Raw genomic sequence first — 21952 nt, 5'->3', positions numbered from 1 at the left:
ATATATATATATATATAGTATATATATATATATATATATATATATATATATATATATATTATATATATATATATATACCGGCGGTTTCAACGTGTGCTACCAGAGCCTGCTCAGCGTGAGTTCGATTCGCACTGTCACCGCATGCAAAGGTCAATCCCGAAACACAGGTATATATTATGCTGCACATCGGCTATGTGCAACCAGTGATGCTGCGTATTTCAGTTGTCAGTTAGACAGCACCTCGGCCCAGCACAGCAGCATGTGCGATAAGACAAATTAACACGCTGCCTGAAAATTTCAAACTAATTGCTGTCGAGTTTTACGGCTGTTTTCGAATCTGGTTGATATGAAGGTTGAAGGAATTTTTGGATTTTATGTCCAATTCAATTATTTTTTATAATTTTTATATAATGTCCATTGCATGTACTTCTTTTGTCGGGCGTATTGTAAATTGTCGATTATAAGGTTTAGGGACAAACTGTTATTTGGTATGATTCAGAAACTTAATTCCCCACTCGCAAAAAACAGAAGCACGACCGATCGTTTAATAGTTTTAATCTTGCACATGGCAATCGTAAACTGCGGTTGTTTTCGTTCGCCCCAACAGACTGCATGCCGAGTGTTAGAGCGCCGACGGTTCGCTTCGTCTGCGTGCGCGGCTGCGCGATAAGCGACGGCGCGCGAGTCTAGGTCTGACGTCGCGTGTCCCCGGCGACCAGTTACCTGCCGAACGACGGTATGAGAGCTGACGGCAGCGAGACGTGTGTCGGTGACGGCATTCTCCGCACACCTTGCCACTGACACTGACGGCGGCGGCGGCGGCGGCGGCGGCATTTTTCATCATGGCGCTCGCATTCAGGTGCGGAGCTGCCGAGTGATTAGGCTTCGCGTTGTCACCATGGTGGTATTTCCTGCGACCGAGCATCAAAGCGTACCTCCGCCGCGATGATTCCCTACAATCGAACATATTTTTTTCCAATTGCGTGCGTCGGGATGGTGGTAGTGGGTGGGGGTGGGGCGGACGGGCATGCGGTGGCGGCGACGGGGGAGGGGAGCAACGATCTACTTCTCGCTGCCGTTAGCAGTTAATGGGTTGCGCTGGGGGATTTAGCTTGTCCGCTCGGCGGGCTCGTGATATTGCTTTTGAACAAGGTAACTCGCGTTTAATTAAAATAAATTCCGTCGCTTCAGTGCCATTTTGCCTCGCCGTAGATTTCCCCAACGTGCCTCTCGGTGCTATCGAAATTAGATACTTTTCATCGAATCAACACTGCGAATCATGGCCGCCGAGCGATGTACCGGTAGCCAATAGGCGTGACAGAGATAAATAAAAAGAGAGGGGGGGGGAAGAAAAAAGAGACAGAAAGAACGAGAGCGAGAGCACTCGACGGGTGGATAGATTCAAACCTTCTATTCGTGACGAGGCCGCGTTTGTGCGCGGTAACAAAAACAAAGGTTATATGTGTCTCCTTCGTTAAATTCAAGAGTAGTTAGTTTTCTACACGCGTGGCAGCCACAGGCACTTGGAGCGTTTCAATAAAATATAACGCTAAATAAATACGAAATCTATTTACTACCAAAGTCTTAATGTTTCTATACTCTCTTTCACCTATTATTGCCGACAATTTCCTGCAAATGCCGTCCAAATGCTCATCTGCAACAAACGCTGGCTGCCGCTGCACACTGACACATAAGTATTTTAGCATTATATTTTATTGAAACGCTGTAAGTGCCTGCGGTGGCAGCCGTAGTGCGTAGCTTATGCATGACATCTTATCCGCCCTACTGGGCGGACGGACCTCGCGGTCACGCACGTGCACTGACGCGCATGCGCGCAATGTTACGGCATTCGAGTCAATCGACGCCGGCGTGAATTTACGCAAACACGCAGCGCTGAGATTCGCATATGCTGGCAATCAGGAGCACGTAGCAGCAAAGGAGGAAATGCGCGTTTACACGTGTTGCTAGTCAAGTCGAAACGTCTAGCCGCACAATTTTGGCAGCTTTTCACTGGTGGAGGTATGCATAGAGCACAGTCTTATAATGTTCTGCGTGCCATTTTCGCAGTTATTTGTAGTGTAAGATAATGTAAATAATGTTATAATTAAATCGGAAACCGCTGATGTGCTGAATTTAAATCGAAGAAGCTTTTAAAGAAAGTGCTTCAATTAAGCTAATAATCTAGTTAGCAGTCACAGGATACTGGACTCAACAACCGCTGTACGTCCCGACTAGAAATACACACCCCGGGGAGATGTTTTTATTATGCTGTCGCCTTTCTTATTTGGGCCTATTTAAAACTCTTGGTGGAGATTAACAGATCCATCATTGACGGCTTGCATGCTAATTGACAATCAACGCATACTTTAAAGTTAGCTTCACGGAACACATGATGTACCCATCTGTAGCCCCTCTCTATATAGTATCTGTACTTATAAGTACCTTAGTGCGTGCGCACATGTCTGGAGGGAAACGAATTAGGAATGTGTGACAGGAGGGGGAGAGCGGTCGTGAGTATGCGTGTGTGCGTGCGTTCGTTGGTGCGTGCGTGTGCGTGGTGGTGTGTGTTTGTGTGGCAGAGATGAAAGGCCAGATCATGGATACGAAAACGAAGAACGGGTAAGAAGCAGAAAAACACGGGGGGAACTGCCGCCTGGTATTATGATTCCTATCTGTATCGTACACATCTATTCAGTCCTTAGTCAATACATTTCTTCATCTTGTCCTTATTCGAAAATGCCACCCACTTATTTTGCCCCGTTCCGACGTTACAGTTGCGCACAGTTCATTGTCGTGAGCATCTTACAGTAATACATGAAATTGCACTTAGGAATTGTTTCTACGTTGCTTTTGTATCCATGCCAATAATACACTTGTGCAAGATGAGTGTTGATTTATACCAAATGGGTATGAAGCGAAAAAAAACTTAAATATGGACCTTAAATCTTTGATTATCTAACACGGATAAAGTATATGAGACGAAATTCTCTGAGACATTTGAATTAATTTCTGTTCGATGTTGATTAAAGCCTGCTGGCTATAGACACCGTGTACTGTTGTACACTACCTTTACGGCGAGGCACGCGTGCAATCATGCCGGGCGATGATGATTGCACGCGGAGCTTTCTCACGGCGCACAGAGCGTGATCATCGCTCTCCTCTCTCTCTCTCTCTCTGCATGTCTCTTTCTCTCTCTCTCTCTCTCTCTCTCTCTCTCTCTCTCGCTCTCTCGCTTTCTCTCTCTCTCTCCCTCTCGCTCTGTCTCTATCTCTCACTCTCTCTTGTGTGTCTCCCCTTCTCTCTCGCTCACGCTGTCTCTCTGACACGCACGCACGCACGCACGCACGCACGCACGCACGCACACACACACACACACAGAGAGAGAGTGAGAGTGAGAGTGAGAGAGAGTAGTTCTGTCTGCGCGCGATTACTTGGGCAATTATAGCCCAGACTTGCTCTTATTGACGCGCATCAAGCAGCGTATTTTTATCGCCGCCGCTGCTACAGCCTAACACTGTTAATTAAATGACTAGAGCCCCCCCCCCGTAATCAGTCTCGTCGTGTCCCTGCCTCGCTAATGTGAGATGCGGGCGGAGGGGGGAGGCACTGCGTTTACTCTGTGATTACCCCGCTGTACCTAGCGAGTTACTACGTGTTGACATTCACATTGAGATGGTTTTCTTGTTTAAGCTGCAGGGCAACAGTGCAAATAAACGAGGAGTGGTGTTCGGTTGCAGAATCCACACTAGCCGATTAAACAAACACGTGACCTCGCCATTACAGCACGAGAAGCCCTAACAAATCACACAGTTATCGCGGAAGAAAGCGCCGCCGTCTTGAGACATGTGACCGTCTCTGTCGTGAAATAAGTCTATATGCTATGTAGTAGTTTAGATCGTAGTATGTGTCTGTGAAGTCTGCGTGAGTATCCCTGTATAGCACACGCGTGGCCCACCACGTTGCCCCATGATGTGTGAATAATTGTCAGTCCTGTGTCTTCGTCAGGCACGATTGTAGTCGTTTCTCGTGTCGCCTTTTCGTATATATATCTCTCTCTCTCTCTCTCTCTCTCTCTCTCTCTCTCTCTCTCTCTCTCTCTCTCTCTCTCTCTCCCTCTCCGCCCTCTCTCTCAAAATCCCCCTCCCCTTGCTTTCTCTTCTTCTTTTTCGAATTCTCGCTCTGCATTCCGCGCGATACGATCCGCCCGCTGCGACTGCGACCGGTGTGACTCGGTCACACGTTTAAGAAGAGAAGAAACGAAGAGAAGAAACTCGCGAGGACAGACTCGCTGGAGGCGCCCATTATGTGCGCTCGGCTTTTGTGCGCGTCGCTTTATACGGCGCGATGATGGGCGAGGTTCCCCATAGCTCGCCGACCGTCGCTGCGACCGACGGATCGCCTCCTAGCAGAGGTGAATCGACTGAGAGAGGCGAGACGCTGTCTGACATCGCCGGCTATTAGCGGCCATTGTTCGTGTCGCAGCCGCCGTCAATCGGCGAGCATGTGGGGCAGTCCCCCAGACATCAGCCCCAATGTGCGGCGAATTGGTATCTTCGATATTCGGTTAGCGCCACGGCATGGCACCCACTGTGGGCGTGCATGCGTGCGAGTGTGCGTGCTGGTGTATGTATCGCGTATATGTATATATATATACTTTGATGATGCTGTCATCACCAGCAGCGCCCAGTTGGACCGCGGTTAAACCACGCGTCAACGTGTTCAGCGCGCATTCATTTCACATTCATGTTCAGAAACAGTCGTCTGTTATTGCTCACTGAGTGTTTTGTCTGAAAACAATGATCTCTCGTGAAATTGTTGCCCTAATGAGTCAGAGCGTGATATCGACGAGGTATATATGTGAGCGAGTCGGAGCGCCAGCTTCCTAGCCTACCCCGCTTCCCGGCGAGGCGTCAATAATGTGCACCGGTCTGTTGTCACGTGCAGGCAGCCGAACAAAGACATGTAATTAGTAATTACTCATAAAATTATCAGTGAAATTTCGCAAATAGTGCTCAGAATTACGTGCGGGTCTTTTAAAGTGATAATTTCAAACAGTCTTCTCGTATATTCCCGACATTTCGTAACAAGAAGTGTCCACAGTGCGGCTAATATGTCTTAGAACACTCGTACATCGTTACTTTCCCCAAAAAATATGCAACGTTTGAAATTTTGTTGTTGACGTCTCGTTGACGCGGTTCCACGATGATGACACCTGCGAGACCTTGTCGATACGCGTAATTTACAAGTAATAGAGACGTTGTACGAGTCTATATAAACCCATTGTAATTTTTATACTAGAGTAATTATTTAGCAACATGTTTGCTAATAGGTGAGCTAACTTGTCTACATTAATTTATTTTTCGATTTATTTGAGAGATATTTTTGATATAATATAATATTTTTGATAATAAGTATGGCGGGTGCGCGCTTCGCTCGGGGACACCAGGCGGCAGCAGCATCGCGGTCCGCACCGGCTGAGTTTTTATTTGCCGTGGGATCCGTCGTGTTCGGGTAGAGAGGAAGTGCTGTGTTGTGTCGGCCAGAGCCGTATATAGAGTCTCTATATACGGCTCTGGTGTCAGCGAATGAACACGCACGGGGTGACTCGCAGCTATAGGGCCTGCATACCTCCCAAATGGCCATTGGTTGACACAAATCTAGTTAATTTTTTAATTAAATATTAATTAGGGTTAGGGTTAGGGTTAGGGTCACAATGCACCATAAGTTTTATTAACACAGGAGTTTCAGGCACGTGATTTGTATCAACCAATGGGAGTTGGGAGGTATGCAGGCCCTAGCTGCGAGTCACGGGGTGTGCGTGTGAACTTACACTCCAACGCACATAAACTAACACGTAGTTTTGACGGAGATATCGCCTAGCTGTTAGTCGGCGCGTGTGCGTGCAGATGTAGCTTTACGTTATTGTCTCGCTGAGATGTGGTGGTGTTATGGGCAGTGATCTGCACAGGTTGAGTGATAACTGTTGCGATGTCACTTCACACAAAGCAGCAATCAATTCCGATGTGTCATCGACAGGACGCGATGACTGCGTAATACGTGGGAAGGCGCAATTATTCAGAAATGATTCACTGGCGTTGTTATTGCCGTGGCATTATAATGTGCACGTCATTGCGTGGTGGGGTTGGGCATATCTAATGCCGATGATTAAGATGTAACAGCATTAGGCCTGGTAGTAGTAAGCGAGAGCTAGTAATGAATATTGTATTAGTGCGTGGGATGTTAAGAGGTCTGTCTGAATGCAGGTGTGCCGATAACGACGCAGTGGGGCCCGCAAGGTTACTTCTACGCCATCCAGATAGCGCAGTACGGGCTGAGCCACTACAGCAAAAACATCACCGACAAGAGTCCCGTCGTCGTCTCCTACATGGACAGCGCGTCCATCGACAGCGCGGCGCGGCAGTGGAAACTGCCCGACAAGAGCAGCAAGCTGAGCACCGTCAGGGATGAGGAGCTGAAGCGCAGCGTGCTGGAGTTTCACACGTCAGGTGAGACCCGGCAGGGGGCCGACGCAAATTGGATTAGTCCGTGAATAATTTACGCCGTAGTAAGACGTTTTAGTTTTTTACTTATGTAGCAGTTTTTTGTGCTAGTAAATATAAGGTAAATTAATAGGGTAAAATGTGTTGTATATACTAAGTAAGAGCATCTGCACGTGAGAGCTCGTCAGCGGGATCATGGTAACCACAGTCCGTAGCCGAGTCAAGTGAGACACTAAGCGCCACGTTCGACCATTGAACGGTGTAGCCATGTTATGTCATCTTTGTACAAACTATACTAAAACTACAACTATGCTGCCATGTCATTGCAGACACACTCACAAGTCCCGGCGTGATGCTGCGCCTCGACCGTGCCAACGAGCTCGTGCTCTCCACCCTCGTCAGCTTCACCGGCAACGGCAGCCTGGCTGTCAGCGTGCAGATGCGCGACACCAAGGACATCTACACGTTACACTACGTGCAGAGCGACACGGTGATCAGCGCACGCGGTCGCGCCGTCTACTACGGCGTCGGCGCGCGCACACGCTGGAGCCGGCTCACGCGCGACCTCTTCATTGACCTGCAGAAGGGGCTGCCGCTCATCGACCGCTTCTCGCGCAAGGTCAAGCTGAAGAACCTCAAGGTCGTTGCCGTGTTCCTGCGCGGCGGCGGCCGCGTCGCCGACCTCACGCTGTCGACGACCGAGCATCTGCGCTTGTTCTTCCTCGCTGCCGACTGGCTCGTCGCCAACCAGGACGAGAACGGCGGCTGGCCGATCGACGTCACGCGCACGCTCATTCCCGGCGTGATGGAGCTCGCGCCGGGCTGGTACAGCGCGATGGCGCAGGGCCAGGCGATGTCGGCGCTCACGCGCGCCTACTGGAAGACGCGCGAGCCACGCTACGCGGCCGCCGCGCTTGCCGCCGCCGACATCTTCAGCGTGCCTAGCGAGCGGCGCGGCGTCGTCGCGACCTACATGGACAAGTACCGCTGGTACGAGGAGTACCCGACGACGCCCAGCTCGTTCGTGCTCAACGGCTTCATCTACTCCCTCATCGGTCTCTACGACCTCGGCGCGATGTGCGGCGGCAGCAGCGGCGACGGCGCGGTGTGCACGGCCGCGCAGGCAGCTCGCGTCGCGCGGCTCTACCGCGACGGCATGGTGTCGCTCAAGGCGATGCTGCCGCTCTTCGACATGGGCTCCGGCTCGTCGTACGACTTGCGGCACGTCGTCGTGCCGGGCAGCGCCCCGAACCTGGCGCGCTGGGACTACCACACGACGCACATCAACCAGCTACTGCTGCTGACGACTATTGATGACTCGCCCGTGCTCAAGAACGTGGCCGCGCGCTGGATGGAGTATATGAAGGGTAAGCGTGCCAAGCACAACTGAGGCTCGCATGCTGGATGGAGTATACTGAGGGTAGCATGCCAAGCACAACTGAGGCTCGCATGCTGGATGGAGTATACTGAGGGTAGCATGCCAAGCACAACTGAGGCTCGCATGCTGGATGGAGTATACTGAGGGTAGCATGCCAAGCACAACTGAGGCTCGCGCACTGGATGGAGTATACTGAGGGTAGCATGCCAAGCACAAATGAGGCTCGCGCGCTGGATGGAGTATACTGAGGGCTAGCATGCCAATCAACGCTGGCGTGAAGACATCTGGTCACACGACCACTGACAGAAAGGACCACGTGACGTGTCCGGTACCGATAAAGTCATCGACCAGCAACCACTGCGACTCAGGGTGGAGTGTAGCGCCATGTTCCGTCTATCTTCTGTATGGGGCACACGTCATCAGTGCAACCGGACCGTCCGCGTGTCTGTAGCAGAGCCGGTCGGTGTAGGCAATCGCACATGTAAAACAACACACCAGGAGGAGAATCGGCTCACTGTCGTGTGGCCAGTGTAGCTACAACCTCTCTCTTAAGCCAAACTTCTGCTGCACATGAAAAAAAGTGTGGTTGTAGAAAAAAAAAAGTTGGTTTCGGTTACGATCCTATCCATAAAAAAACTGTGATGATTTCCGACATAGCATGGCTTGTAGTAATTCACGCGTGCGTGTAGACAGAAAATATGCTTAATCACTTCCACTGTCCAGCGCCAGGTGGCGGTAGCGACCACCACAACCACAACCTAGTCCCTTTATATAGATATCTTCTCTATAAAGGGACTCTACCACAACCACGGCACATTATTATATTTCACAGCATTTCCCACCCTGAAAATTTGTAAAACTTGGTTATTGGTGGGGCATACTAATAACTAATAGTGCAGTACATGTAATTTCACATCTGGGATATACGAACACTAGTAGTTGCAGATGCACAGCTATTTTCTGTGGGAAGAATTTCTTGGCAATATAAGGCATTGCTGAAATCACAGACTATTTTAGATATCAGAATACAGTACTATATGCTTTCAAAATGAAAAGAGTGCATGTAAAATATGCTTTTAAAATGCTTCCAGTGACAGTTGCTATGTGAATAAAATTCCAATTGTACATAGGCTATTGTCAGATATGTCCATTGTTGCCTGGAAAGTGGGCTAAATTCATGTGAATTATTTTTATGCTATATATTTAAAAAATGGTTGGATATATCAATGATATATTAATGTAAATAATATAATTAAAGCACAAATATTGTTACTGTTAATTGTATTTAAAGGGTACGTGCTATTATTTTAGAAGTGACGTACCTAGGGTGACACATGGTATTTCATGTCTACTGAATTTTACAATTTATTTTAACCATAATGTTATATTGTTAGGCATTATAAAAACATTACCATTTTGATCCCAAGTATATTTCTGATGTTCAGTGGCATGAGGTCACAGCAGTGCGCTTTGAGTTACAATAATGTTACAATGTAAAATGTCATGTAATTTCCTCAAAGAACAGTCACAAACTCATGGTTGTGAGTAAGAGTGTAATTTTACTGTAAGGGTACTCCGCGGGCCTGCATAGGGAAGTTGATGCATTTATACTGGCATTGTTTCGCTTTATGTTGGGGATGTATATCATATATCCATAAACTAGAAAATACTCAATTTCAGAATGTAGTTTATGCTCCACATTGATTGCAGCATGTACTTTTTATGCATTCAATATCAATATTGACAATATTATATAAATCATAATACCTAGGTGAAAGGAACTAACCGGCAACATTGTTTTATCATTCGATGTTCATGCTCATGTCTGTGCCCGACGCCGAATGGCATATCGCTCCTGGTTTTACACTGATTTGAGGGTAGTGAGTGTGTTTACAAGTGTGTGCCTTCCAGATTCTACTAGAAAATTATCGGCTAGGGGCCTAGGGTTTACGTGCCCTGTGCAAACAGGTGGCACCCCCATATTCAGGTTGTTATTCTGGCTTCTGGTATTATAGCAGCATTCTAAGTGGTTCTAGACAGGCTCTTAATCGGTGCAAAACGATTCCAGGAACTAGCGCCGATAATTTTAAAATATGTCGCAATTTTATTTGCACTATTTTCGGTTCTGGGGGCGATACGTAATATGTTCAAGAGCTAATAATAATAGGTATTATTAGCTCTTGATATGTTCATGGTATCAGCAATCACGACCCACCTGTAGCAACCCACCTGGGCATTCATTGCAAGTGGCAGTGGGGAAAATCTATGCGCGTACAAAGTGAATACTATGTGTCACAAGAGGAATACAATTTTTAATAGGCATTTTGCAGAGGCTGCTCGTCAGCATAGATGGGGAAACAACAAGACCAGATCGTCCGTGAAGGGTTACTACGTACGGGCGATACAATAATGGCTTTGCCTGTATGGGCTACATCTTTTCTGTACCATTTATCGTGTTCGTTTATCATTATGGGAAACTGTAAATAAAGGACGTACGCAGTCGGTGGTAAATTTTGAACCATTTGTTGGGTCTCTTTCAATTGGTAAATAGCGCAAGAATGGAGAATGCATCGCTGGTTGACTGAGAAATAACTGGGAAAATGGGATAAGATGTGGGAGAGGACGTAAGCATAATATTCTGCTTTATATTGACTATCGCACATGCTATTAACACAAAACGTTCCATACCGATTACCAAATAAAACTTGGTAGAATGGGCAAAATATTTATAGAGAGGTGGAGGAAGGGATGAGTGAAGGCTGGACGATCTGCAGCCGGATATCCGCGCGAAGCGCTCAAACGCCGCGTAGCGGCGCATTTTAGCAATTTCGCTGCCTTTTCCCAACGCCAGTATACGCCGTGCCTTCTAGGGTTAGGTTAAAGCGGCTTTTCGCTCTCATCGGCAGTTCTGCGCATTGCACGAGGAGATGCGCACTGCCCACGTTTAGGTTAAGAGATGGCCTAGCAAAAGCTCCCAATTTGTTGTTTCGCTCACTAGTCCGGCGCTTTCTATTGCTGTAAAACTGGAGTAATTTTGTTCACATCTGCTAAACAATATATTAGCAGCATATGCGGTAGGCATGTATGAATGCGAGCTTAGAGGATACGATATAGTAGGGGGCAACGAAGGCTGTAAGGGACTACGCGATTGGCTTACGGAGTTTTTCGGGCGTTCGCGTTGTCTTGCGTTTAGCGGGGCTCGTCCCGGCTATTTTAAACCTCTAGGTAGGACTTTCGTACATTCCACACTGCTACGAATGACTTCTTTATTACTACAAGTACATGTTACAATAATACTAGTATTAAGCCTACGTACTACTCTGTAGCTAGTACTACTAAGTTACCAGCACTAACTAGCTGACTATAGTATAGTTATACCAGGACGGCAGCTGTAGCTAATGTGTAATAGTAAATGTATTACTAATTACTAGTTACTAGCTACTTTAGCTACTAGTACTAGCTACTACTCACTAGCGCCTCCAAAGAAACTGCCTCGTTGCTTTAGCGGTAGCAAAATACCCCTATATCTAGACACAGGCACTTGAAGCGTTTCAATAAAAATATAATGCTAACGAAATTACGAAATCTATAAGTATTTACTAGCCAAATTCTTAATGTTTCTAGTATAGGTCGCCTACTCTCTTTCGAGTAAGCGTTGCGAGGTGCAAATGGCCTATACTAGACTAGGACATCGCTCCCACCGCGATTAGCCATTCGAGTGACTAAGCTAGGGAGGCGAGAGTGGTGAGCCGAAGTGGCCGAGGGTCTATGGGCTTTTAGGCGGCTGGGGCAGGCCGGCCGCGCACTGCGTTGCAAACTCCCTGTACGAGGCCTCGCCATTTTGCCAACGTTGTGCCAAAAACGCTTGTTCCTAGCGTTGGTGCTTTCGCGAACAATGAGGTCTACGGAAGTTATTGTAGCCGCGGTATGGTGTTTCCTTATTTCTGACAGCCATCTTCATTACTGGGCACATGGTTCGCGAATGTTCAGATATTTTACAGTCTTTCTGTTTAACGTCTGCGTGACACCCAGCTCCGGTTCACGAACACCCATCTACTCGGTTACAGTTTTTATAACAACGCTGAACACTGTTCACGTTCAAATGGTCTGCCCTCTGTGTCCCCACTTAAAATGCGGTGAGGCCTGTTCGTGGCAGGCCTACCTAGATTCTGTGCGCGGCTGGATCGCATTCGGCGCACGGATCCATAGCTGCGCAGCGCGTGCATACTGTCGTAGGAATTTTTCCGCTTCCCCACTGGTCGCGTGCGCCTTGGCCGCGGCAACTGCGCGAAGACGCCGCAGCACTTCGGATAAACACGCTCCTTTCGGCAACGCTTCTCTAGTATCCCGTCTCATCTGGATGGAGAGAAGGTAACGATGAATGGATATAAGAATGGGTGAGCTGGGTGAAGACAAGCAGCAAATGTAAGTACAGATTCCGATAATAGGGTATGATGACACACGACAATAAATATCTATACACGTGTTTTACAGGATATCTATGATCACATCACGCAAAATCGCTGTACACAAGCAATCAGCACTCATTTGTGAATTTACTGGAAAATTTCGGCTGGTTTGGGAGTGCAGTACCAAAAAGAGAAAACTAATAAATTGCCATTGTGAACACGTCACCCATGTGCATTCATGGCTGTGCTGTACGTTATTTAACTAGCCTCAAGTTTTCCTGCCGTCATACACTGTTGTCCCATCCACAATACCAGCAGTCTCCCGTTTGCAACAAGACGTTTTATCCAGGTATGGTGCAGAAATTTCTATTCGAGAACTTCCTCCTTGTTTTCCTCGGGTGAGCCAACGAAGTAAAGGTGGGATGAAGGTCGAGAAGAAAGAGGAGATAGTAGAGAATGATGGTAGAGGCAATGAAAGTAAAGGTGGCGAGTATGTGGAGGAGAGTGATATGGAGCAGCTAGACCATAGGAAGCGCGAAGGAATGTCATTGAGGGATCGACATTATCACATTAATTTACTCCTATGTGCTCTACTGTAAATTTAAAATATCAGCAAAATAATATCTCGTTAATTGCACCAATCGTGCTTAGGTGTCACAAGAATTTCTCATGTGGGTACAATGGTATACAGCAGTGAAAGGAAGTAAAAAATAACATTTTCTCAAATAATATAAGCGTGCCAGCCACATGCTTCTGAGTATCATTGCTAACATGTTTATTCATACATTTTACAGTTACACGCTCCGCCCAAATATAACAGAGCGACAATTACAAGCAATGTTGATCAACATTGCATGCCTATTAATTATTGCTACACACAGACGGTGCACCAATGTCACATTCGACTGCAATCATGTAAACACAGCTAAGGCTCGCTCATAGATTAATCAACCATGCGCAGACGTCTCGTTTCGCTATATCAGCTGTTCTCATGGCATAACATTTGCTAGCATGCTCACATCAGGATCGTCACACGGACAGCGGCACTACTGCAGTGGCTTCGTAGTAGCCGTCACTCGCTGTGGTATACCGCTGCGAAATATGCAACTCTGTTATAACCAGCTCGCCGAACTCATAGTCCACAAACTCTTGCATCAGCCTCCTGGCATCGAACGACTCTCTCGCGTTGCCCTCGGTAACCTCGGCCTCTGCATCGCGTCGGAAGATCGTGTTCATGACGGTCACGTGAAGTTTCACGTGTTCGTGTTCACGCTGTCGCTGCGTCAGCCCCGCGTCCGCGAAGCTGCTCACAAGCCCGTCGGCGAGCGACTGCAGCCGCCCACTCGCATCCTCCACCCTTGCGTACAACACGTCCACGGCGCTAGGGTCATCATTCATGTACTCGACGCCCCGGAGAGTAACCGCCAGGGGGTGCTTAGCATCGTCAGCGAGCTGGCGGCAGCACTGCTGCAACGTGTGAGCGGCGCATTGCCGCTCCGCCTCCGACAGCAACACCAGCGTGCTGACAGTCACGTGAAGCTTGTCTGCATCCTGGAAGAGACTGAAGTTCACCCCGCGGTCTCCGTCGCACCTCCGCAGCACTTCATCTCTGAAGCCAAACAGGGCTTCCTTGATGTGTTGCCTGGCAACGGGGATGGAGATGAAGTGCGTGAAGGGCTGACGCATGCGTACAGACAACAGTAGCAGCTCTATTCGCGTGCGAGCGGACCGCACTCCGTGTAGCTCTGCACCCACTATTAATATCTCCCCTTCTTCGCCAGATTTCGGAATCGTGATTCTCGTTTTCGTCTCACTTTCGAGTCGTTTCTTCGTTTCGCCTTTTTTACCTATCAAGTATTTGAAGTAGGGGCTCGGTACCTCAAGACAAGTCCTATAACCAGTATCCGTCTGCTCAATGTCTGCATCGTCAGAACCTCTTGCTTCCTCATCCTTTGTTACCCAACCACTGGTTTCTGGGTAAAAATAAATGGTAGCATTTATGGCATAGTGTAATACTACAATCTATCGCAGCACTCGAAATGGCAAATGCAGTTTGGTCATAATGGTACTGAATAAACAACGCCCACCTATCTAGTTGTTGCTGTGCTGGGCAGCCTGTGTGATCAGACCCACTCAATACTGATTATAAATAAATCCAGCTTTGCTGCTATTTCCTGTTTAGTGCTGCCTGTTTTCAGTATGCTCTCTATGGCCACCTTTGCAAAAACCTATAAAACTGTTGTAACCGCTTTCACACCTATGCACAAATTTAAGAGAGATTTCAACCATCATTTCTTGTGGCCAACAGTGACTGTGTACATCACATAAAAAACCCTAAAAAACACGTTTGGCTGCATGATGGCAGAAAACTCACTTTGTACTTAGGTGGGAAATTATTGCATATTAATTCTAGTTTATTGCATTTTCCGCTACTATTTAACCTGTCATTTCTGCTGGAAATTAAGTCTATCAGAAATCAACGAGTGATGTAGTTTAGGTAGGCTGTGCATGATGTAACACATGATTAAACCCCAATTTTAGGGTTTGAACTGAAGGGCAGCAAGCTGCAGTTTTGCTGTCTACAAGGGTCAGTTTGCTGCCTGCTCTGAATTTCGGCAGCATATACTTGCAGCCAAGAAACTCCTAGTTAACCATGGTAAAAGCATAACAAAATTCTGCCTGGGTGAATAAATTTGCATGAAGAGTTGATCTCGTACTTCCTCTTTTAGACTAGCTCCTTTTTCAATACAGTGTCAGTTCTTTGGACTATGATATGTAGAATATTCGTTATAATATACGGTTAAAGATGCATTCCCGCGCATATTTTTGTGACAAACCACGTAAAAACGTACGTATAATTAACTCCACTACACTATTAACTAACGTTAGCGTTTGAATAAATAAAACTGCTTAAACAATATGCTATCCAGTGCCGGCCCCCCCACTCGAGTCGCGAAGGACCGCATGCGCGTTCCCAAAACCTTCCGGTAAAGGGGTATTTTTTCGCGCCGACAATACATCCAGCCAAGAATTGTAAAAAAAGGGTGTGTATTTGACTTTTGCACACGGAATTGCCTTTCAAAAAAAGGGCGTGTTTTTTCTCCTCTCTCTCTTTTATCTTGAATATTCATGAGAAACTTTATAAAATCCGCGGATCAAATTCTTGAACATTCCTGCTAGTTTTGAAAGCTCATTCAGGATTATTTCCATTTTGAAAAATACAAACACTATTGCACCTTTCTCCCTAATCCCATCGATCACGTGAACTCCTACACTACGTAGTTGTGTTAGACTGGCTACCCGGTGGACAGTTCCACACGTAGCACTTAACGTCACTACGTCAGTTCTAGCGTGAAGGATACGTTACGGAGTTGAAGGTGCTGCGAACGTACGGGTACCGGTCCTATACATAGTTGCTTTCCGGATTTAGGGGGTTCTCCATAGCTAGGAAATACCCGCCTCAAAAACGCCCGCGAAGAGGGGCGTTTCAGAAATTTTTCGCATGTCCTGAGTGGGGTGCTTTCTATAAGGGAGGGAACGAGCATATGCGTACCCTATATATTAACATCTGAGTGGGGGGGCCGGATCCAGTGGTAAGTCATCCAAGTGTAACTGAAAGTGTTAATTTTTTTTTTTTCGAAGATGCGCAAAATATGGAGCACTGGTCCGGCGGCATAGAAGAGACATACGTGCGGCCGAGAAAAAAGAAATAGATAAAATGGTGGATCTGCCGCCCATAATGCCAATCCAGCGCATGAATCCAAAGAAAACGACTAGCGGTGCCAGAAAGTGTTCCTACCTCAGCTGGTTTGGCCATGTACGACCGCGCAGCTATATATGATCTATTTTCATTGCAGCTGTCCCTTATTTCCCAGTCCGCTGCCCGCCTTGGTATGAACAGTACTAGTAGCAGTGCCATCTAAGCATTTGTAACTCGTTACATGATGTGTATTCGGAGTAAATAACTACGTTGTGTTGAAATGTATATCGAATGAACAGCGGTAAATTCGGTGACATGCGGGCTGACATATTGTCTTCCCACTACGCATTGCGCAGCACGACCTGTAGCACGGTAGACTGTAGACGGTATAGGGGGTAGACGGTAAACTGGTACGCTGCCAGTTTGCTGCATGTCTATGGAGCTTGTGACAAGGGCTTGGAAACATTCTAGGCCTATTTTCACACTTGACATGGATTCTTCCGCTCACTCAATATAGATGAAATAGTTCTATTTGTATTTTTATTTTCACAATAAGTGCACGAAATTTAATGAAGTACAGCTTGTGATCTTTTATTTACATACCAATTACCATATCGGATAAACACAAAAGTTTGCTTCGAACTGTTCGATTACCAAACTTAACCACTTTTCGAGCGATCGGCATAAATAGGAGAATTCGTATTAAGTAGTGATCGCCGTCTTCGTGTAAGTAGCCCGCTTCGCGGACGGGTATCGTTTCACTCACTATAAGGCGCAAACGTCAAGCCTATATTCGCTCAACGGAAAAACAACTCGAAAAACGCGTTTCGCCGTGGTTCTGTATCATGGCAGCAAGAGTCGACGCACCAGCACAGCCATAGATATGATATAACACATGTTATATGATATCAGAAGTAGATAATAGGGAACTTCTGATGATATCTATAAGCACATGCTGCCTTCTAGTCCGAGATTCCTTTGACCAATGCGCACACCGACGATTTTGGTGGATTTGGTGTGGGTTAGGTACACACCAAGGTAGGCTAACCCACACCAAATCCACCAAAATCGTCGGTGTGGGCATTGGTCAGAGGAATCTTTCTAACCCACACCAAATCCACCAAAATCGTCGGTGTGGGCATTGGTCAGAGGAATCTCGGACTAGCTGCCTTCATAACCTTCAGCGCTTGGCAACACCGCATAGCAACAAGAGACGCGTCACAACAACGCCGCAGAGCGGCAAAAGTAAACGCTGTTTGAAACATTCGATCGGACCCTTTCATTTTGTAGTCTAAAGGCCCGCTTAGGTCGGCCTTACGACCTAGTTTCCGACAAGATTTGAATATCGTACGCCAAAAACCGGCCAGATCGCCGATAAAAACATCGGCGACCAAACTCGACATGAGTTCTCTTACGATCGAAAATACGGTCGCCGACTGCGATCACAGGAATAGAACATGTTCTATTTCTATGCGGCGGTCGGCGACAAATCATGAGTGGCAGCCAATCACCGCAACGTGTCAAGTCACATGATTAACAAAATGGCAGCCTACACAGCACTCGTCAGCAGTTTACAAGGATATTGCACAAACCCTTTCTCAAATATATATTATGTTTTCCATATATCACATTAAATTTTTTCTGCACATGATTATAACGATTTTAAGAAAATTGAGGATAGATTTACGAAGTTACCTGATGTTTACTGGTAAGCACCATTTTGTTGGTCACGTACGTGACTCGTTTTATGTAGACTGGTCCCGGCGTCAAGCTTGCTCTGTTTGTGCTAAAGAACTGCTTGTGCTAGTACAAATACTGGGGCCGCGAACCCGTCTACGTTTCCTGTGAGAACGCTACGATCTGATCGACGATGTATAGCGTGAAGGCACTTCAAGTCGACGTGAGTGTTGCTACGCTGCTAATCGGCGATAAAGTAGTCACCGATAGTCAAATCGTAGGGCGACCTGAGCGAGCCTTAAAAGCTTTGAATGAACGTATTCCTGAGTTTGCCTGATTTTATGTTTGGCAGTTTGCCGCTTGAAAGTTCGAGGCACGGCACCTTTAAGTAGCTCTCTCTATGACTATGTACTATGTAGCCCTTCGCTTGGCCACAGGCATAAGAGTGTGTGCCTGTGTGGTCCGCTCCACCTATACTAGTATAGTGTATAGTGAAGGGGCAACGCGGAGTACAGGTTAACAAGTAGTAAGTAGTAGTAAGTATACCTTCTTCATCCCATCGATATGAACCGCTGACGCTGTCATCAACAACATTTACTCGGTAGCAACGGCCTTCTATCCACATAAGCCGTGGTCTAAGGACATCCATTATCTCAAGCTGAGTACTTGAGCGCAGGTATAATACTCACAATGGTGAGCCGTGAACGTTCAATGCTCAAGACTTTATTAAATGAATACACAGGGGCACACATGTACACCTTTTAAAAACTCAACAGGAGGCTGCCATATTTAGAAGTAACAGCGCCATCTGTTGATTACGAGAAGCATAAGTGAAAAATATCAAAAAGTTCGTTCGAGCAAAAATTTATGGCAGCACGCGACACACACAGACCACTGAGCTGGGTCATTTAGTGAACGAGAACCTCATTACAACTACAAAGATGTTTTTTCTGTGAAATATCCTCCATGTTGTCATTGAAAAGACAGATTGCTTTGGAACAGAATTTGAAAAGAACAGAAAACAATTTGTTATAGAGGCATTTCGACGGATTCATGATGATAACCTGTTTCCTAGTATAGAGATGAAAAGCAAGAAGATATGAAATTTCATTAAGCAAATGTTTTTTATTTAGGCGTGCGTGTTTGCTAATTAAATCACTTCACACAAGACATTTATGATCGTCAATGATGACAATGCATGATGACAATGATGACAATGCGCATTCGAAAAGGAGATGCGGTTGTGTGACCTGTCACGGGCATGTTGGGGCCAGTAGCAGTGGACCGACGGAATTGGAGATCTCTGTCACTGCCTTCCTTATGTGCCATATCTAGGCACCTATGAGGGATAACACAATTACAATGCATAAATATAAATTAGACATTCTATAAACACACCACTGCACCAATCTCGTACCTAAAAGCCAGTCGTACAACATGCTCCACTTTCGCTACCTAACATTATTTACAATTGAGCACTGGGCGAACGAGCTTGTCAAATCTAAACCTTCCATGATGTCGTTCACGTCATCAGCTGCCTCAGACTCATTACTGGAGCCCTCTGCCTCGTTCCTGGAGACAGGCAGTGTGAGGCGGAACTGCAGATCATCCGAGGGAATGTTGCCGGGGTGCAGCCGCTCGTTGACACGCACCTCAGCGCCATCACGCAGCATGATGAGAAGCACGTGGGCAATGTTGCGCGAGTCATCCAGCCCGCTGTGATGCCGACCCTCCAGCTGCAGCCCTAACAGATCGAGCATGGTCGTCATCCTCACGCGCGACACACCGTAGAAGTTGCCAAAGGTCTTGCGGATGTTGATCCACTTCTTCGCCCACGTTGGGTAAGAGATTTGGCTCAGCTCACACTGGCCACGTAGAAATCGTGCCATGTCCCAGGGGCTGCAAATAAATTAGTGTCATTTAGCATACCACGTTTAGATTCCAAGGCCAACCTTTTCATTGCCAATACACTGTTGTGCCTAAAAATTTAACTGGCCAGCAAAATTTGCATGAAATTCAGAAAGCGTCATACAAAACTAAATCCTGGAAAAAGGCCTATATGCCAAGTTGCAACATTTTACTAAAACAAGTCCCAATATATAGTACCTCACACAATTATGCACCTATTCAGGAACATTTCACCAATTCATCAGGAACATTGGCACCAGCTAATTTAACATATCACAAAAGCTCTAATGAACATGGATAAATCAAATAAAAAAATAGAAAATATATAGAGTATATAACATACAAGAGTACTCGCAATTTTGAATGTCTTCATATATATGGAATGGTAAACGGAGATGTGACAATACGTGCTTACCCATCAGTTACAATTGCAAAGTCCGCTCCTACTCCTAAACCGTGCTGCAACATCCAGGAATTCACACGTTTTAATACAGCTGGAAAGTAGTCTGCCACTGAAACCTGTTCCTGTGTGATTCCTGTAAGCTCTGTGCAAAACTCTGACAACACCGGATGCAGAACTGGACGCACAAATGCATGAAACTCATCCTCCTGCAAAGAGAATCAACACCATTCATACCAGGGTTCTCCAAGAACACTTATAGCCTGGCGGCCCGCCAGGCTATCGTCGAGCCCCGCCATCCTAAAATGCACCCGCCACTCTAAATATCATAGCCCCCGTAGCACGCAAACTGCCTTCGGCGATTTGCAACTAGGACCGTAAAGGCAGCAACCGCCATGCTATAATGAAAAAGCTTCGAGAACCCTGCATACTGTACGTTATTGTTATATTTTCAGTTTAATTCTGATGTAACCCGTTTCCCACAAATTTAAAAGCATTCCCTCGAAAATTTGAATTGTGCTGGTGATAGATCCATGTGCATTTACATTAATCACACACAATTACAATTACCAATAACAGTGTATTCACAGTACTCACAATTTCCAATGTCTTCACATTAACAAGCACAATAGGAAACTCAATAATCTCATGCTTGTAGCTGGGTTTGTTTGTGCTTTCACATGTGGCTTCATAATCGATTACACACAGATAGTCGTAAAACACCTCGTGGTGAAGTGCATAAGGATGTGTACCGCCTTTCAATTTTTCAAGCTTCATTCTCTTGTAGAAATGTTTCAACCTCTTCTTTAGTATTTCCTTGCTGCCTCTGCAGATAGAAAAAATATAATAATCAATTCCTAAAATTATCAAAACATTCTGAAGACATGATTACATTTTGATCCAGATTTTGGTTACTTTTGTAAAACGTTTAATAGCATTTCGAGCATCCAAATTTTAAAACCAATTCAGATTTTCTTAGGTATGATTGTTGAACAGAGTTGGGTTCTAAATACACACACAACATAACAGAATAAGGAATACATTACCTTTCATCCATTTTCAACTCTGCTAACTTTCTTTGAATATCATCCATCTTCATTTTGTTGATTTCTCCATTTTGAAGTGAGATCATCTTATAAACTGGATTACTAAAATCCGAAGTCATCATGCATTTGCGATGACTTTGTACAGTTACCCTGTCTTTTGCTTTAGCATCCTATAAAATTAAATCAAGTATGAAAAATATATAGAGTTGTTTATTATGCTAAATTATTCCTCATGTTACACCAATAGGCTTAAACATTCATAAATACACAAATTACATGTTTAATTAACATGTTTAATGTGAATTTTGGATAGTACATTTCTTTATTGAATGCGATATTTTCTCGACAAAATAGCGAAATATATAGTATATATTATATATTCCTAATATAAAGTACAGATATGCTCACTGTAGTACATGTACCTGGCTGAAATCATCATCACCCTAACCTAAACATAACCAAGGTCTAACTGTGTAGTGCTTCACTCCACAACAGATAAAGCAAAGAGCTACGTACATTGGTAGAGATAATTTTACGTTACAGCGTAACCCTAACATCATAAAGTTGAATAGAACAATACATTACAGCGATGACAAAGCTTATCTAGTCTAGTTTGTGTCAAACAAGTTGTAATGTTGTGTAACTCACAATGATCAACATTATTGACATTGTATCTATTGTCGCTCATAGGGTCTATGTCCCCCAGGGTACTGCCGGAACGTACCCTGGGTACGGTCCGGTATACAGGAACGTACCCTGGTAACTATCTAGCTGACATGGTTAGGGTTAGGGCAGTGGCGTAGCTAGGATTTTTTCAGCGGGGGGGGGGGGGCACTGGGGAGGCCTTACATTTTCGTGGGGGGGGGGAGCAATATATAACTTTTCTTTGTATTATACTGTTCTAATGGCATTGTTTTTAATTCAATTTTTTTTA

General features: G+C 45.8%; 3 protein-coding genes across 8 annotated transcripts in view; 1 reads left to right on the top strand and 2 right to left on the bottom strand.

Moving 5' to 3' along the window:
* LOC106805609 (D-glucuronyl C5-epimerase-like) overlaps nt 1–10396 on the top strand; it is a 113632-nt gene extending 103236 nt beyond the window's left edge. For all 6 annotated transcript variants that reach the window (XM_014807286.1, XM_014807290.1, XM_014807283.1 and 3 more), the window contains 2 exons: nt 6264–6506; nt 6830–10396. In XM_014807286.1, the coding sequence (XP_014662772.1) occupies nt 6264–6506; nt 6830–7890 (1304 nt within the window). In that variant the 3' untranslated portion in view covers nt 7891–10396. The remainder of the gene's footprint in view (nt 1–6263; nt 6507–6829) is intronic.
* Nucleotides 10397–13035: 2639 nt separating this feature from the next.
* On the bottom strand, nt 13036–18688 carry LOC106805612 (activating signal cointegrator 1 complex subunit 1-like). The gene is made up of 2 exons (XM_014807296.1): nt 18211–18688; nt 13036–14260 (listed from the first exon to the last, which is right to left on the bottom strand). The coding sequence occupies exons 1-2, from the start codon at nt 18311–18313 to the stop codon at nt 13317–13319; spliced, it is 1047 nt and encodes a 348-aa protein (XP_014662782.1). The 5' UTR covers nt 18314–18688; the 3' UTR covers nt 13036–13316.
* Nucleotides 18689–18769: 81 nt separating this feature from the next.
* Nucleotides 18770–21952, bottom strand: part of LOC106805613 (3'-5' exoribonuclease 1-like) — a 5127-nt gene continuing 1944 nt past the window's right edge. The window contains exons 2-5 of the mRNA XM_014807297.1: nt 21019–21188; nt 20570–20798; nt 19988–20181; nt 18770–19563 (exon numbers count right to left, since the gene is read on the bottom strand). Coding sequence (XP_014662783.1) covers nt 19116–19563; nt 19988–20181; nt 20570–20798; nt 21019–21140 — 993 coding nt within the window. The 5' untranslated portion in view covers nt 21141–21188 and the 3' untranslated portion in view covers nt 18770–19115. The remainder of the gene's footprint in view (nt 19564–19987; nt 20182–20569; nt 20799–21018; nt 21189–21952) is intronic.

The sequence above is a fragment of the Priapulus caudatus genome, unplaced genomic scaffold, assembly GCF_000485595.1.
Source record: "Priapulus caudatus unplaced genomic scaffold, Priapulus_caudatus-5.0.1 Scaffold120, whole genome shotgun sequence".
Classification (NCBI taxonomy): domain Eukaryota; kingdom Metazoa; phylum Priapulida; class Priapulimorpha; order Priapulimorphida; family Priapulidae; genus Priapulus; species Priapulus caudatus.
Note: the sequence above shows the minus strand (reverse complement) of the source record. Positions and strands in the feature narration are given on the sequence as shown.

Excerpts from the sequence above, each read along its gene's own strand:
- LOC106805612 (XM_014807296.1), bottom strand. The coding sequence starts at position 18,313 with ATGGATGTCCTTAGACCACGGCTTATGTGGATAGAAGGCCGTTGCTAC. Across the intron at positions 14,261-18,210 it reads ATATCGATGGGATGAAGAAG|AAACCAGTGGTTGGGTAACA; the intron begins GTATACTTACTA and ends ATTTTTACCCAG.